At 45.4% G+C, this 16,298-nt stretch overlaps 1 protein-coding gene across 1 annotated transcript; it reads right to left on the reverse strand.

The window, feature by feature from the left end:
* Positions 1-2,428: 2,428 nt before the first annotated feature.
* Positions 2,429-11,686, reverse strand: LOC134411450 (arylacetamide deacetylase-like 3). The gene is made up of 4 exons (XM_063145251.1): positions 11,551-11,686; positions 10,891-10,894; positions 9,969-10,019; positions 2,429-3,203 (listed from the first exon to the last, which is right to left on the reverse strand). The coding sequence occupies exons 1-4, from the start codon at positions 11,684-11,686 to the stop codon at positions 2,429-2,431; spliced, it is 966 nt and encodes a 321-aa protein (XP_063001321.1).
* Positions 11,687-16,298: the final 4,612 nt, after the last annotated feature.

Below are 16,298 nucleotides of genomic sequence, written 5' to 3' on the forward strand. Positions count from 1 at the left end.
CACAGTCAAACTACTCAACCCCAGCCAAATCAGGCTGCTTAAAGGGGCATTCAGGACTGAAACCTGGCTCTGTTAACTTGGAACCCCGCAACCTAGAATCTTTTCCAAACATATGCCAAAGTTTTGTGCTAGTTTTGTGCCGTTTTGTGCCGCAAACTGCGAGTTTTGTGCCACCCCAAGAAGCAAGGAAACGGCATGCCCTTAGGTGTGGTCTGGTGGAAGAGGAAAATTTCACATTCTCCAATCCACTCCAAACCAGTGCCAAAAATTAGTGCTAGTTTTGTGCCACAAACCCCGCGTTTTGTGCTGCCCCAGGAAGCCCGGGAACAACATACCCTTACGTGTGGTCTGGTGAATGAGAAAAAAATCATGTTTTCAGACAAACTCCAGTGTCCGCTCCGCTCCACTGCAGAGCTCCGGATCCAGATCGGAGCTCCATTTTCCCCCCCCCATAGGCTTGCATTAAGCTAAAAAAGTATACAACTTTTTTTCTTTTAAAGTTAGAAACCTCACGTTTGGCACCATGACACCTCATGGATGTATACACATGAACGCCAAGACTCAAGGCAGTCCCATCATCCCCTGATTTTTGGGGAATTTATCAAAATCAGGCACCCCATTCACACCCCTTTCGATAGCTCCGTCAATTTGCAAGTTAAAAACCTCACACTCACCACCATGTTAGCTTATCCAGGGATACATATGCACGCCAAGACTCAAGGCAGTCCCATCATCCCCTGATTTTTGTGGAATTTATGAAAATCGGGCACCCTATTCACACCCCTTTCGATAGCTCCGACAATTTGCACTTTAGAAACCTCAAACTCGGCACCATGATAGCTTATCCAGGGATACACATGCACGCCAAGGTACAAGCCGATGGTGACAGCGGCAGAGCCCGGTAAGGAACCAAGGGGGAGGGGGGCCTTACCTGCGTCAGTCCGCAAGCCCAGACTTCCTGGTTGAACCGCGGGCTCAATTGAAGAAGCTGACGGACCGCAGACGGAGGCAGGTAAGGGAGAGGAGGGCGGGGGGGGTTACCGGGCCCTGCCGCCGCCACCGCATGGGCGACAGCAGCAGGGCCCGGTAAACCCCACTTACCTTTCCGGCGGAGCTCCGGATCGTGGCGAAGGATCCGCCTTCACCTCGATCCTCTTCACCACGCTCCACCGGCCCCCCAATCCTCTTCGCCTCCACCTTAAAGGCAGGCGAAGCCCCCTGCTCCGCTTCTAATTCGCCGGTCCGATTAGAAGCGGAGCACATCCCTAGTTCAAACATCAGCAACAATTAGATTTAATAATATGCAAACACACACACCCTTTAAAATTCAGTCTGGTACCAAACAGGGATGTCCTCTATCCCCATTATTATTTGATCTGGTAACTGAATTTCTAGAAGACAAATAAAGAAACAATTACAACATCAAGGGATCGCCAGTCAAAAATCAAACCCATTTAATACATTTGCATGCTGATGACATGGTACTTATGCTAGAAAATCCCAAAACAAGCATGATTCACATCGAAGAGGAATTAGAACATTTCCAGAAAGCATCACGACTGAAAGTCAATTATGCAAAATCAGATTTGCTATGTTACAATATATCTCCCAAACATCAAATTGACATGTCTAATGAACTAAAAATCCCATTATTTCACAAGTCACTTCGTTATTTAGGAGTCCAAATTTTAAAACAACAACAATGAAAAACCCTTTCAATTAAATTATGGAATTATCTGGAAACAAATAGCAGATATTAAAAGATGGAACAAAATGAACCTGTCGCTACTGAACAGAATATCGGTTTTAAAGATGATGGTGGTGCCAAAATTTACATACTTGTTCTATGTTTTATCCACTGATATTGTACCAATTTGTTTTTAAAAATATGGCAATTAATAATTGGCACACCCATCTATAAAAGTAAAACACCTAGGACACCCAGAAAATTAAGATAGAGGATAGAGGGAGGAGAAGGGGAAATACTCAAATTAAAATTATATTATGCAGCCTATCACGCTAGACATTTATTTATTGCATTTTTATACCATCTTTTTTATTAATTGCATTTTTGTAGCGCACAAACTAGGTGTTGTTGTTTTTTAAGAAAAGACTGCTCATCTGGGCCAAGATTTGCTATATTGCAAACATGGGCCAGACAGTGAATGCTATCTAGCCTGCAGTACAATGAATTGCAGAACAAAAGTGCATATATTACAGGAGAAAACGCAGGAAGACATTTATGGATTTTCATTTGGATTTATGTTTTAAGAAATCACAAGTATGTGTAGAAAATGAATAGAATGATCATCACTGTAAATATGTGCCTATCACGGTGAAAGTGAGATTGGCAGATCAGGGGATCCCTAAAAGAAGGGTTGTTCCTGAAAAGAAGGGGTAGTGTAGAATTGCAGTAGACAACTGATTTCTATAAACACTCTAAAAAACGTATTACATGTTGAAAACGGATCTGTTCGCTTGGAAATTTAAAGGGTCCAAAATCAACAAGCATGCTTATTCCATGGAACCCATCCTTCACATGATGCCATGTCACTGGCACACCATTGTCCTCTAGGCGTTTCTTATACAACAGTCCATCATCCCTGAAAATATCATATTCACAAGTTAAAATGAATGTATCAGGGAGCTGGCGGATGACAGTATCTTCTACTAAAAGTGGGGAAAACATGGGCTCAAGGGCTTGCTTGCCTTTTTCATAAAATTCTTTTGAAAATGGAGCAAGCACTGGTGGCACATAACCCCTGTCCTTAAATTCTTCTGGAATTATATCTGCACTAACCCATTTTCTGTACTTCACCCTCAACTCCTCAGGAACATGGGCACCTCTTATAACTTCATCCACTTTGACATTTCTCCCAGTGAGATACAACAAGCCAAATCTGAGGAATCGTTTCTTGTATGACAAGGGAATTGAACTGTTTTGCTGATAAGAAGGCAAATGGAAGTCCACTGCTTGAAGGAATGGGTAGAGAAGGACCTGGGCTCGGACCCTTGGGAGATCCTTCCTTGTCGCCAGTTCATGACAAACTGCAGCAGCAAAGGTGCCTCCGCTACTGTCCCCACCAATGATGATGCGGTTGGGGTCCACTCCATATCGCTCAGCATTCTTCAACAGGTGTATAGTAGCAGTACAACAGTCCAGAACTGGCACTGGGTATGGATGCTCCGGAGCTAAACGAAATCTAAAGCAAAGGCAAGATATTGTCTCCATTTAGCACTTCAGTTTCTGAGCCTGAAAGTAATTTATAAATCACTGTATAAATCACTGTACTAGGTGCTGTGTAACTCCATTTCAACCCAATATCCGGAATTTAACCACTCTTTTAAAAGCATTAAAATGAAATAAACAAAAACAAAAACAGAAACAAGAACAGCAAGACAATCACCCAGGAGGGTTGGGGAATCCAAAATCCAGAGTTGTGCAAATGTGAAAGCTTTACTTCATATGTTCCATGCACTATTTTTCTTTTACATTACTTGGTTGGAGGACACATGCTGGCAATCGGTGGGATCAGGGTGGGGAATGCGCTGGGCCACCCATACTCTCTCTCACACACACAACCAACCACCGACTCCTTGCCTGGAAGGCTGTTTTGCGAAATATAAATCACTCTTGCCAAAGGCCAGCCTCTAGCTCACTGGTTCCCTGTTCATTCCCTCAAGGAGTAGGCAATTCCCAGCCTACTCCTGCTCACCCCCTTCTCCTTCTGTCATTGCCTGCTCAGGCTCCACTTCCACTGTCCTACCATCATCTGCTCATTCCTTTCCAGCTGGCATCTCTCACCCACTCTTTCTCCTGCCATTCCCAACTCATCCCTTCTTCCACAATTTGTGTTACTTCAACCTGGGCATGGAGGATGTGACATATGATTCCCCCTCAGACTCCCCCCCCCCAAATATGCTGTCTGTTTGTCAGTCTCCCACAGCTATGTGTTTAACTAGAATATATTCAGATTCCTCCAAAGCAAGAAAATGTCATCTCAGTGAAAAACCAAACTTGGCAGTAATAATTAGTAGGGCTGTGCTCTGCTCCATTTTGAGTCGTAGAAGCGGGAGCGGAGCGACCCGATCCACCTCCGCCAAAGGTAGTTCCAAATCAGACCGGAGGGCAGCGGATTGACACAAAGCAGTTCGCTGAGTTGCGGAGTGCCTCACGTTGATGCGGAGCTCCGATCGCCATTTTGGATGTTTTTTTTCCATAGGAATGTATTTGTCTAAAAAACACCTATAACTTCTTTATTTTTAAAGCTAGATCCCTGAAAATTATTGTGCTTAGATATTGATGATAGGGGATCATTTTTGTTGATTTTCAGATAAAACCGTTCAGCGGTTGGGTTGCAATGAATTTTTCTTTAATGGGTAAAAGGGAGGGGGAAATAAGCATTTTTCGGCATTGATAGACAATTTCATCTCCCAATCATGCTGAGTGATCACCTCATGTGAAACATCCTCCAATCCCAATGTTGGAGGGGGGCAATAAGCAAAAGAAGAGACTCTTTTATTTCTTTTTCTTATGTACGACTTCGGTCACTGAGGAGTGCATTGGCGAAGCAGTAGCCCCAGCAAACTCACACACAACCTTAAATAATATACAAAGTAAAATAAAAGATAGGCACCACAGCACTGCAAGATACCCTCAATAACTTTGGTGGACAACTGGATAGCAGTGGTGCAAGTGGATGGTGTCTTGTACGGCATGTGGATGTGCCCAGTGCCCACTGCCCTTGAGGGAAATCAGAACCCTCTAAAGGGGAACCAGTGGAAACCAATGAGTTGCACGAGTTAATTGTAACGCAGCTTCTCAAAGGCAGGCACCTAGAGGGTTTGCACCTGGTGTTGGGCCAGAGAGACAGATTGTGGATGCTGCCGGTGTACCGCCCACCCTGCTGCCCAGCATCCTCTCTGACTGAGCTGGCGGAGGTGGTCTTGAGTGTGGTGTTGGAGGAACCCAGGATGGTGGTTCTGGACGACTTCAACTTTCATGCTGAGGCTGTCTCTGGAGCTCCGGCTCGGGACTTTATGGCCTCCATGACAACCATGGGGCTGTCTCAGTTTGTCATTGGCCCAACACATGAATCAGGGCATACGCTTGATTTTGATTTTGCTCCAAGCTGTGAGATGGGTAGTCTGAAGATTGGGGGGGGGGGGAGTCCAATTAAACCCATTGACATGGTCGGACCATTTCCTAGTGAGATTTGAACTCACAGCATTACTACCATCCTGCAAGGGTGAGGGACCAATTCGGATGGTCCGCCCCAGGAGACTGATGGAATCCAATGGATTTCTGAATGCTCTTGGGGATTTTCCAGTGGAGAGAGCTGGTGATCCAGCCAAGGTCCTAGCCTCACTGTGGAACGGTGAGATGCAGAGGGCCATCGACTTGATTGCACCTCAGTGCCCTCTCCAGTCCTGTAGAACCTGCTCTGCTCCTTGGTATACTAAGCAGTTGTGGTCAATGAAACAGGCTGGACGATGGCGCAAGACTCGAAGCAAAGATGACCGAGCAAACAGTAGAGCACATAATCATGCCTATTGCATGGTAGTGCGGGCAGCAAAGAAGACTTATTTTGCTGCCTCCATTGCATCCTCGAGTAGCCGTCTGTGGCATTACACCCCACAAGTCAATTCCCAAAGGTATACCTGCAGTTTGTAAGTCTGTGGTTTGTAGAATGTTGGCCTGAGTGGGCAGAGTTAGAATGTCTTGGGAGGGGGGAGGAGTGATATATAAGGGAATGACTGAGGGAATTGTGAGTTCTTTCCAGGGAGACTTGTTAGGGACTCTTAGAGTCTGTAGTGCTCTCTGTATTTATGGTACTTAAGTTTTGGGAAATTTGACAGTCAGTGTAGTGAGTGGTGTCTTTAGAGTGTGGTGTGCATGTAGTGGAAGTATATTCATCAATACTGATAATAAAGAAAGTTCAAGAGTTGTGTGAGAGAAAGGAAAGCGTGAATGTGAGAGTGGCAGGATTGTATGGAAGGTCTCAAAAAGGTTTTTAAATGTTGTTATTTGAAACAAAGCTTATGAACTTTTAAAAATAAATTTTGATTGTTTGTTTTAAAACTACCACAAAAATCCCACGTGTCTGTTTGGCATTTATCATCTAAAGTTTACATCATTCAGCACCCACTCTGACAATCATTCACCTAAGCAGATATAACTCACAGCGCATTATTATATATATTAATAATCTTTCTCCATTTTTAACCCCTTTCTCCACATAGTTTGGAGGAAAGTGGTTTTTATCCCTTGCCTCAGGCGTATCAAGCGGTGGTGCTTGGCTTGAGCAGGGAGTAGCTTCGGCTGGGTCTGGTGTTCAGAGCCTGTGTCGTGGCACCATCCAGCGGAGCTCTTCCGGGTGGTCTGGGGGCTGCTAACATTCCCCCCAGCAAATGGGACCCTGGCCCCGTCGAGGACCCGCTGTGACCTTTTTGCATCACACTTTGAGGACAAGATCGCTTCTCTCCACAGCGAGCGTGACGTTGTTGTTAGTGCAGCTCCAGTTGAGGTGTCCTATGCCACCATCTGCCCGATTTTGTGGGATCAGTTCCAGTTATTGAGGCCTGATGATGTGGACAAGGTGATTGCAGAAATGCAACCGACCACTTGCCCTCTCGATCCCTGTCCCTCTTGGTTTATAAAAGCAAGCCGAGGGGGTCTCACTGGGTGGGTCCAGGGGGTGACAAATGCTTCCCTCTGGGGAGGGGTGGTCCCTGCTGTCCTAAAGGAGGCAGTAGTGTGACCAATCCTGAAGAAGCCCACCCTGGACCCGATGGTATTAGGCAACTTCCACCCAGTCGCAAACACCCCTTTTTTAGGGAAGGTACTTGAGAGGGTTGTGGCGGAGTAACTGCAGGCACTCTTGGAGGATACTGATTATCAAGACCCATTCCAGTCTGGGTTCCGATCTGGTTACGGGACTGAATCAGCTTTGGTTACCCTGATAGATGACCTTTATCGAGAGAGGGACAGGGGGAATGCAACCCTGTTAATCCTGCTCGATCTCTCATCGGCTTTTGATACCATCGACCATGGTATCCTCCTGGATCGACTCCATGGGATGGGCATCGGAGGCATTGTGTTACAGTGGTTCCACTCCTACCTATGGGGTCGTTTTCAGAGAGCAGCATTGAGTGACCGCTCCTTGGCCCCTTGGCAATTGAGCTATGGAGTGCCGCAGGGCACCATCTTGTCCCTAATGTTATTTAACATCTATATGAAGCCATTGGGAGCGGTCATTTGGGGATTTGGAGCTAAATGCCATCAATACGCTGATGACATACAGCTCTATCTCCCTGTGACAACTGAATCAGGTGAGGCTGTGCGGGTCTGGACCAGTGCCTAGACTCAGTAATGGGCTGGAGAAGGGCCAAAAAACTGAGACTGAATCCTGGCAAGACGGAAGCCCTGTGGGTGAGTGGTTCCCGAGTCCGGGAGACAGGCTCATTGCTTGTTCTGGATGGGGTTGCACTGCCTCTGAAAGAACAGGTTCGTAGTTTGGGGGTACTCTTAGACCCATTTCTGTCGTTGGAGGCTCAAGTAGCTGCGACGGCTCAGAGTGCCTTTTACCATTTTCAGTTGGTTCGCCAACTACAGGCGTTGGTAACCTCAAGATTGGATTACTGCAACACACTCTATGTTGGGCTGTTCTTGAAGATCCTCCAGAAGCTTGAGCTAGTGCAGAATACTTCACCTCTGCTGTTGTCTGGAGCTGCCCCTTTCCAGCATGTAACTCCTCTACTGAGGGAACTGCACTGGCTGCCTATTCGCTACCAGGCCAGGTTTAAGGTTCTTGTACTTGTGTACAAAGCCCTAAACAACTTGGGACCAGGATACCTGAGAGAACGCCTTCTCCCTTACCAACCTGCCCAGTCACTGAGGTCATCCAAGGGCCTGCTCCTGGTGGTTCCACATAGATGCATCCTCTGATTGGAATCCACCAGGGGAAGAGCCTTCAGCCTGGTGGCACTCCCTGTGGAATTCCCTGCCTCTGGAGGTCAAGAAGGCTCCAACCGTGTACGCCTTTCGGCACCTCCTGAAAACATCTTTATTCCAAGAAGCCTTTCCTTAATATGCAGCCTTGAATCACTGTTTTTGCTTCTTTTAAATTTTGTTTTAACTTTTATTATGTTTTATTTTCAGTTTATCTTGTAAATATCTCTGAAATTTCAATATCTCTGAAATTTTTCAGTGGGGGAGCGGTATATAAATATTCTAAATAAATAACAAATAAATAAATAATAGACAGGACCAGCCAAAGGACTGAGAGGGAGTGGCACAGTCCACTGTTTCCTCCATGGCACTGGGCACATCCACTTTGCCATACTGGTAATTCATTCAGTCAGCCTTTTTGATCTAATTATTCTTGTTGTTGTGATGATGATGATAATGATGATGAAGATGATGATTTAATAATGGCTGTGCAGTCAATCAACTCTGAAGCAAGGAACACAAAGCTTTACTGTTGTCCTGCTAGCCTCCTATTATTTATGGGATTCAAAGGCATCTCTCTGTGCTGTTCCCGCTTCACTGGGCCGGTTTGTGTTTCTGCCTTTGAATGGCCTGGAAACAATCCTTGGCTCACTGACTTGTGCCTGCAGAGCTGTCTGCTGCTACCTCTCCTTCTCTGTGTCTGCCTCAGAGGGTGGGTTTGTGCATGTCTTGCTTTGACTCAGGGCATTAGTCCTTCCTCGTCATGAAAAGGCAGCTGCATTTTGTATGTACTCCTACCATGATCACTGAATCCTCTGCGACAATGTAGGCTCATCACTAGTATTATTATTGTTATTGTTATTACAGTTATTGCCTGGGCAGACCCTGGACTGTGTGAACTGTGACAGAGCCTGAAAGGATAGTCCATTCAACAGCATCTCTGTTTGAGGTGTGTGCATCTTGAAAAACCAACACGTTATAGCACTTTGAAATGAGTGGAAGGCATGAAAGAAATTAAGTTTTTAGGAAGTATTGCGACCTAAGCATGGCACCGCAAGGTCTGAGTTGTTTATCCCATGAACAGGTGTGTGCTGTATGCTCACCCAGTTTAATATTTCTATCTTGAAGTTCCCTTTGTTCATTTTTGAAGTGGTTAACCTGAAAGGAAGATTCTGATTTAGGTTTAACTTTTAAAAATCCCCACAAATCAAGGCATGATCAGATTTCCTTCAACGTGGCCATGCCTAAGGATCTATTTAGAAGCTATCCTGGTGCCCAGTTACATGTGTGTAGCTTACAAACTAACAGAGATAACTGCATTTCTGTAAATGGGGGAATATTTTTAAAAATTTCCAAAAATCAAGGCATGATCAGATTTCCTTCAAAGTTGCCATGCCTAAGGATCTCTTTAGAAGTTATCATAGTGCCCATTTTCATGTTTCTAACTTGAAAACTAAAAAAGTTATAGGTGTTTTACATTTTCAAAGCAAGTCTACCGGGGCGGGGGGAGCAGAGCTCCAGATCCAGATCCAGATCCACCATGGCGTGAAGCAGAATGGAGGTGAATCGACCCAAAGCAGAGTGGACCTGATCCAAAAGTTGCAGATCGAGATCCAGAACACTCCAGGGGGTCCGTGCACAGCCCTAATAATTAGGGACATTGCCAGCACCCAATGGAGTCTGGAGGTCTGGCGGACTCCCTTTCACCCCAGACCCAGCTCATTGGGATGCTGTGCATTCCCGGTCCTGCTCTTCAAGCACTCTGTGACCACCGCAGTGGAATGTGAAAGTTTTAAGGAAATGGAAAGTGCCAGGTGGTGGTGAACTCTTTTCTTCGTTTTCACAGACTTTCCTTTCACAGGCATTGGTTTCTCGGGAGAAGAGAGTGCTGGCAGAGGAGGCCTTTCTATCATGGGCAGCCCAGGCATTCGTGGAGGCAAGGGCACAACTACCAGGGGTCACAACTCAGGAAGTACTTATCACTATTTCTCAGATACAGGTGAGGGGGACCACTTACCTAACAAACACAACCACAGAATCACTCTTTCGGCCAATGTAGTTGCAGAACCTTCCATGAGTTCCTGGAAAAGAAATATAAGAAATAAATTTGAAGGGAGTGCATTTATATACTGTTTAATATTAAAAAAGCCCATATCCAATCAGTTTACATACCATTTTAAAAAACACATTTAATTTCTGTAGAAATTCCATGAAATTCCAAGAGCTCAATGCTGCTGCTGCTGTTGTTATTGTATTAGCAAACTATGATTAGTGCAAATTCATGGTTAGAAATACTTACAGAAATTGTGATTTGCACAAAATCGCAGCCAGAAATAGCACAGTTTGTGTAAACATGCAGGTGCAAATTGCAATATTTATGGCTGTGATTTTGTGGAAATCACAATTTCTGTAAATATTCCCCAATGCAAATTTGCACAAATTGGGATTTGCACACACACAAAAACCTGGAAACTACGAGCTTGCCCAACACAGTGCACGCCAAGTCATGCCCACTCTGGGATTCACGAACTGCCATCTGGGGAGTAGACTTTGCAAAAATTTGCCAAGTTCCATCCCCAAACCAGATTCTACTGATATTCCTAGTTAAAGATTATTCATTAGCAATGAAGCTGGAATTTTCAAGAGATCACTGAAGCAGCAACAGGATGTCTCTTTTAAGAGATCCTGGCCCTCCTCTGTGTGACAACCTTTTAAGTATTTGAAGAGTGCTCTCATGTCTCCCCTCAATCTTCTCTTCTCCAGGCTTAACATGCCCAGTTCTTTCAGTCTCTCTTCATAGGGCTTTGTTTCCAGACCCCTGATCCTCCTGGTTTCATCTGGGCTTTGCTACATCTACCAAAAAATCCGGTGTTGAGGAGGGGCCAGACCGTGCTAGAAGTAGCACGGCCTGTCAGCCCCATCGACACATGAGACATGACGGGTCTAGGAAAGCCCCATCACGCTGACATTTTTATTTGTACTTAAAGGGGTCGTGTGCACATGAGCGCACCACATGAAAAGGTAGGGTTTATTTTTTAAAAACTGGGTCCTCTGATCCCCCCTTCCCCCAATTTCCTACCCCCATGATCTCCCCTGGCCTCCGATCCCCCCACTCCAATGTCCCCAGCCACCATTACCCGCAGCCACCGATGTCCCCAGCTGCCATTTCCCACTGTCACCAATGTCCCCAGCCTCCATTGCCCAGCGCTGCCATGTGCCCCGGCATCACAGGCCGGGGGCATGGCAGCGCCGGGCATCAGAAGCTGGGGACTCAGCGGCAGTGGGCAGCGGAGGCCAGGGACATCAGCGGCGGCAGGCATCGGAAGCCAGGGACATAGGCGGCAGTGGGAGCACTGTGGCTCTTCTGCCGCTTTTCCCGGCTACTCGCACGTAAATGCGGTAGCTGGGAAAAGTGGCAGACCCGTCTACATGCCCGCGGTCTTGGGCTGAGCCAAAAGTGGTGCCGGTTAGCCTGGGGCCAGGGCGGTTTGAACCCTGCCTGAACCTGGGATCCTCTGTGCATGTACAGGGACGAGCCCGGGTCTCACACTGGGCTAACCTGCCATCTAGCAAGGCCCACCATCTTCTATTAATCAGACCAAACTTACTAATGTCTCCAAACAGGCCAACTCCTCCATGAAGGAAGACCATTGCTCGTCTCTTATTGATAGTTGGTGTTCTGGGCCAATACACCCTCACTGGCACCTCATCAAACACCAGATCCTTGATGATCATCCTTGAGAATATCAATGGTGGTATAAAAACCGTACTAAACCTCAGAATTTGATATATAGGGCAAATGCCAAACTTCTCCAGATACACAACCTGGTTAGAGCAGGAAATAGGAAAGAAATTAGAATAAGGTGCAATTAGTATTTTTGTCTTGCCAGTAGCAGCCATAGACATTGTGGCAAAATTACCGCCCTCCCCTGAAGCAGAGAAGGGGAGATCAGAAATGGGAAAATGCCACCAAGGCTCAGGGAACCAGATATTACTAAGAACTCTTGCAATGAGAGGAATAATATTTGCATAATTGCTCATTAAGGCAGAGGTCACAAAGGCCCATAGGATTGCACCCAGAAGTGGTTTAGCATGCAATCCTATGCATATTTGGAAATTCTAACACTTCGGGATGGGGCGAGTACGTACCATACATGTATGGGGAATTCTCAATAGGAATAGGCAGGGACAAGAACAAATGCATACAGTGAATATAACAACATCAGAAGTGCCCTGATGCTGGATCAGACCAAGGGTCCATCTAGTCCAGCATTCTGTTCATACAGTGGCCAACCAGTGATCGGCCAGGGACCAACAAGGCAGGACATGGTGTGACAGCACCCTCCCACCCATGTTCTCCAGCAACTGGTGCACACAGTCTTACTGCCTGGAATACTGGAGATAACACACAACCCAGCTCAAGTAGAAGCTATAAAAGTAAGCCAGTTCCCAGAGAGCGAGCGAACAGAGAGCAAGCTAACAGGAAGAGCAAACAGGAGTTTGACAGGGGGAGTTCGGCAGGGGAGGTCAAGGGGGAGGGCTCTAAGAAAAAAAAACAAAGAGGGGGAAAAACAAAGAAAAACATAAAGAGAAACCACACACAAAAAAAGAAAAACCCAACCAAAAAATCTTATTTTCCCTTAAGACATACTCATATAGTTATTATTATTATTATTATTATTATTATTATTATTATTATTATTTATATAGCGCCATCAATGTACAATGTATAGTTGTGTACCTTCAGAGAGGACAAGACAAAGCAAAGGCAATTCCACTATAATCAGAAAGGAAAAAACAAAGCAGAAATAGAGAGTATGGATGGAAAGGAGCCCCTAGAGGTGGTGACCTGCAAAGGGTGTGCAATCTTCATGTTTCTGCCTGAGCTCAACATGGCGTATACCTGCAACAAGTGCAAGCTGGTGGCACTTTTGGAAGAAAAAGTGAGAGGACTTGAGCGGCGAGTGTCCACCCTCCAAAGAATAAGAGAAGATGAGGAGTTCTTAGACCGAATGGTGGAACTGCAACAGCAACAAGAAGCACACGGGATTGAAGAGCAACAGCCAGCTGAAGCAGAGGTGGAGTATGCTGAGGGGAGGAAAGCCAATGAAGAGGAAACTCTCTGGAAAAGAGTGACAGTTAGGAGCAGAAGAACTAGAAGGCATTCTGCACCAGTGGAACCATTAGAGTTAAGCAACCGCTTTCAGCTTCTGGAGGATGAGTCTGAAGGACAGTTTGCGGAGGAAGAAGTACAGCAGACACCGTGCAACAATGAACAAGAGGCAGAAGGAAGGCAACCAAGAAGAAGAGAAGAGTAGTCGTTGTGGGAGACTCCCTGCTGCGTGGGATTGAAACCCAAGTATATCGTGAAGACCCATGGACTCGCCAGGTGTGCTGCCTCCCTGGAGCACAGATTAGAGATGTGACTGAAGGGTTACTGGAGCTCATAAAGTCCACGGACACATACCCCTTTCTTCTCATCCATGTGGGAACAAATGATGTCGCCAAGCAGAGCTATGAAGAAATCATTTCAGACTTTGAAGCTCTGGGAAGGAAACTGAAGAACTTTGGGGCCCAGGTAGTTTTCTCATCCATCCTCCCAGTTCTTGGAAGAGGATTAGAAAGGGAAAGAAAAATACTCCGGATCAACGACTGGCTATGAAGGTGGTGCTGACATGAGAGTTTTGGATTCTGAGACCACGGGCTACACTACTTGGAACATGGACTGCTGGCAAGGGATGGGTTGCACCTCACAGGGGCTGGAAAGAATGTGTTCAGCCACAGCATGAAGAACTTGATCAGGAGGGCTTTAAACTGAATCTTACGGGGGCAGGAGACGTAAACCTCGAGGCAACAAGGGATGAAGGCCAAGGCACCACAGTACAGAGAACAGCTCCAATAGTGCCCCAAAATAGTGTCCACAACAATGTAGGAACAAAGCCAGACTATAAAACACATGGTCTTCGATGTCTATATACTAATGCCCAGAGCATGGGAAACAAACAGAACGAACTTGAACTCTTATTACATGAAGGCAAATTCGGCTTGATAGGTATAACTGAAACTTGGTGGGATGACTCCCATGACTGGAATAAAGCAATTGAAGGATATAACTTGTTCAAAAAGAACAGAAGAAATAGAAAGGTAGGTGGAGTTGCACTATATGTTAAAAATACCTGTCCCTGCACAGAAATACAGGTGGATCGGACTGGGAGTCCCATCGAGAGCATCTGGATTTAAATAAATGGGGCAAGGAATAAAAAGAACATGATAATCGGAGTCTACTACCGACCACCCAATCAAGGAGAAGACGAGGATGAAACTTTTGAGAAACAAATTGCCAGTGTTTCAAGGAAGTGTGATGTAGTAGTGATGGGGGACTTCAATTACCCTGATATCTGTTGGGAGACCAATACTGCCAAAAGCGGCCCTTCCAAGAAATTCCTGACATGTGTGGGTAATAACTTTCTCCTACAGAAAATGGAGGAAGGAACTAGAGGATGGACAATCCTTGACTTGATATTGACCAATAGGGATGACTTAGTGGATAAAGTAGCAATTACGGGAACTCTGGGGGAAAGTGACCACGTCATACTTGAATTCTTGATAATGAAGGAGACAAAAGTTGAGTGTAGCCATACACGTACTCTGGATTTTAGGAAAGCTGATTTTAATAAACTCAGAACTATAATAAGTAAGGTCTTGTGGCCTTACTTATCATAGAAATGAGAAAAGGAGTGCAGGATGGGTGGGAGTTTCTAAAAAAGGAAATTTTAAAGGCACAGTTACAAACAATTCCAACAAAGAGAAAAGATAGAAGACAACAGAGGAAACCAATGTGGCTCCACAAAAAGCTTAGAGATGATCTGAAAACAAAAAGGGATACATACAGGAAGTGGAAGGAAGGTCAGGCTACAAAAGAAGAGTACAGACAAGTGGCACAAAAGTGCCAAAATGGCATCAGGAAGGCTAAAGCTGTGAATGAGCTGAGATTAGCGAGGGATGCTAAAAGCAATAAAAAGGCTTTCTTCAGATATGTGAGTAGTAAAAGACAGAGGAAAGAAATGGTGGTTCAACTGCTTAATGAGGATGGCAAATTGATAATAGATGACAAAGAAAAGGCTGAAGAGCTCAATTCCTACTTTGCCTCGGTCTTCTCCCAAAAGCGGGTCTATGACCTCCCTGGAGAAAGTGAAGCAGAAGTTGAGGGGGAAGGATTGCAGTTTGAGATTGATAAACAAATGGTCAGAGAACACCTAATTTCCTGGAATGAGTTCAAATCTCCAGGGCCCGATGAACTGCATCCTAGAGCAATGAAGGAGCTAGCAGACGAACTCTCAGAACCTTTGTCTATTATCTTTGCAAAATCATGGAAGATGGGTGAGGTGCCGGATGACTGGAGGAGGGCTAACATTGTCCCTATATTCAACAAGGGCAAAAAGGAGGAACCTGGGAACTACAGACCAGTCAGTCTGACATCCATCCCTGCGAAAATTCTGGAGCAGATTATGAAGAAGTCAATCTGTAAACACCTTGAAATCAATGCAGTGATCAATAGAAGCCAACATGGATTTGTCAAGAATAAGTCCTGTCAGACAAATTTGATTTCAATTTTTGATAAGGTAACCTCCCTTGTGGACCGTGGGAATGCTGTGGACGTCATATATCTTGACTTCAGCAAAGCATTTGACAAAGTGCCCCATGATATTCTGATTAACAAAGTAGCTAAAAGTGGGCTAGATGGAACAACTATTAGGTGGATTCACAGTAGGCTACAGAATCGGATTCAAAGAGTGCTTATCAATGGAACCTTCTCAAACTGGGGAGAGGCAACGAGTGGGGTACCGCAGGGCTCAGTCCTGGGCCCAGTGCCCTTCAACATTTTTATTAATGATTTGGACGAGGAGGTGCAGGGAACGCTGATCAAATTTGCAGATGACACCAAATTGGGTGGGATAGCTAATACCCTGGAAGACAGAAACAAACTTCAAAGTGATCTTGATAGGCTGGAGTGCTGGGCTGAAAACAACAGGATGAAATTTAATAGGGATAAATGCCAAGTTCTACATTTAGGAAAAAGAAACCAAAGGCACAGTTACAAGATGGGGGATACTTGGCTCAGCAGTACTACAAACGAAAAGGATCTTGGAATTGTTGTAGACTGCAAGCTGAATATGAGCCAACAGTGCGATATGGCTGCAAGAAAGGCAAATGCTATTTTGGGCTGCATTAATAGAAGTATAGCTTCCAAATCACGTGAGGTACTGGTTCCTCTCTATTCGGCCCTGGTTAGGCCTCATCTAGAGTATTGCATCCAGTTCTGGGCTCCACAATTCAAGAAGGACGC

This window comes from Elgaria multicarinata, chromosome 20 (assembly GCF_023053635.1).
Source record: "Elgaria multicarinata webbii isolate HBS135686 ecotype San Diego chromosome 20, rElgMul1.1.pri, whole genome shotgun sequence".
Lineage (NCBI taxonomy): Eukaryota > Metazoa > Chordata > Lepidosauria > Squamata > Anguidae > Elgaria > Elgaria multicarinata.

Bases quoted from the DNA above. Each gene is read 5' to 3' on its own strand.
- LOC134411450 (XM_063145251.1), bottom strand. From the start codon at position 11,686: ATGATCATCAAGGATCTGGTGTTTGATGAGGTGCCAGTGAGGGTGTAT. The intron at 3,204-9,968 runs GTAAGTGGTCCC...CCTTTGCTTTAG, and splicing joins TCTGTGGTTGTGTTTGTTAG to ATTTCGTTTAGCTCCGGAGC.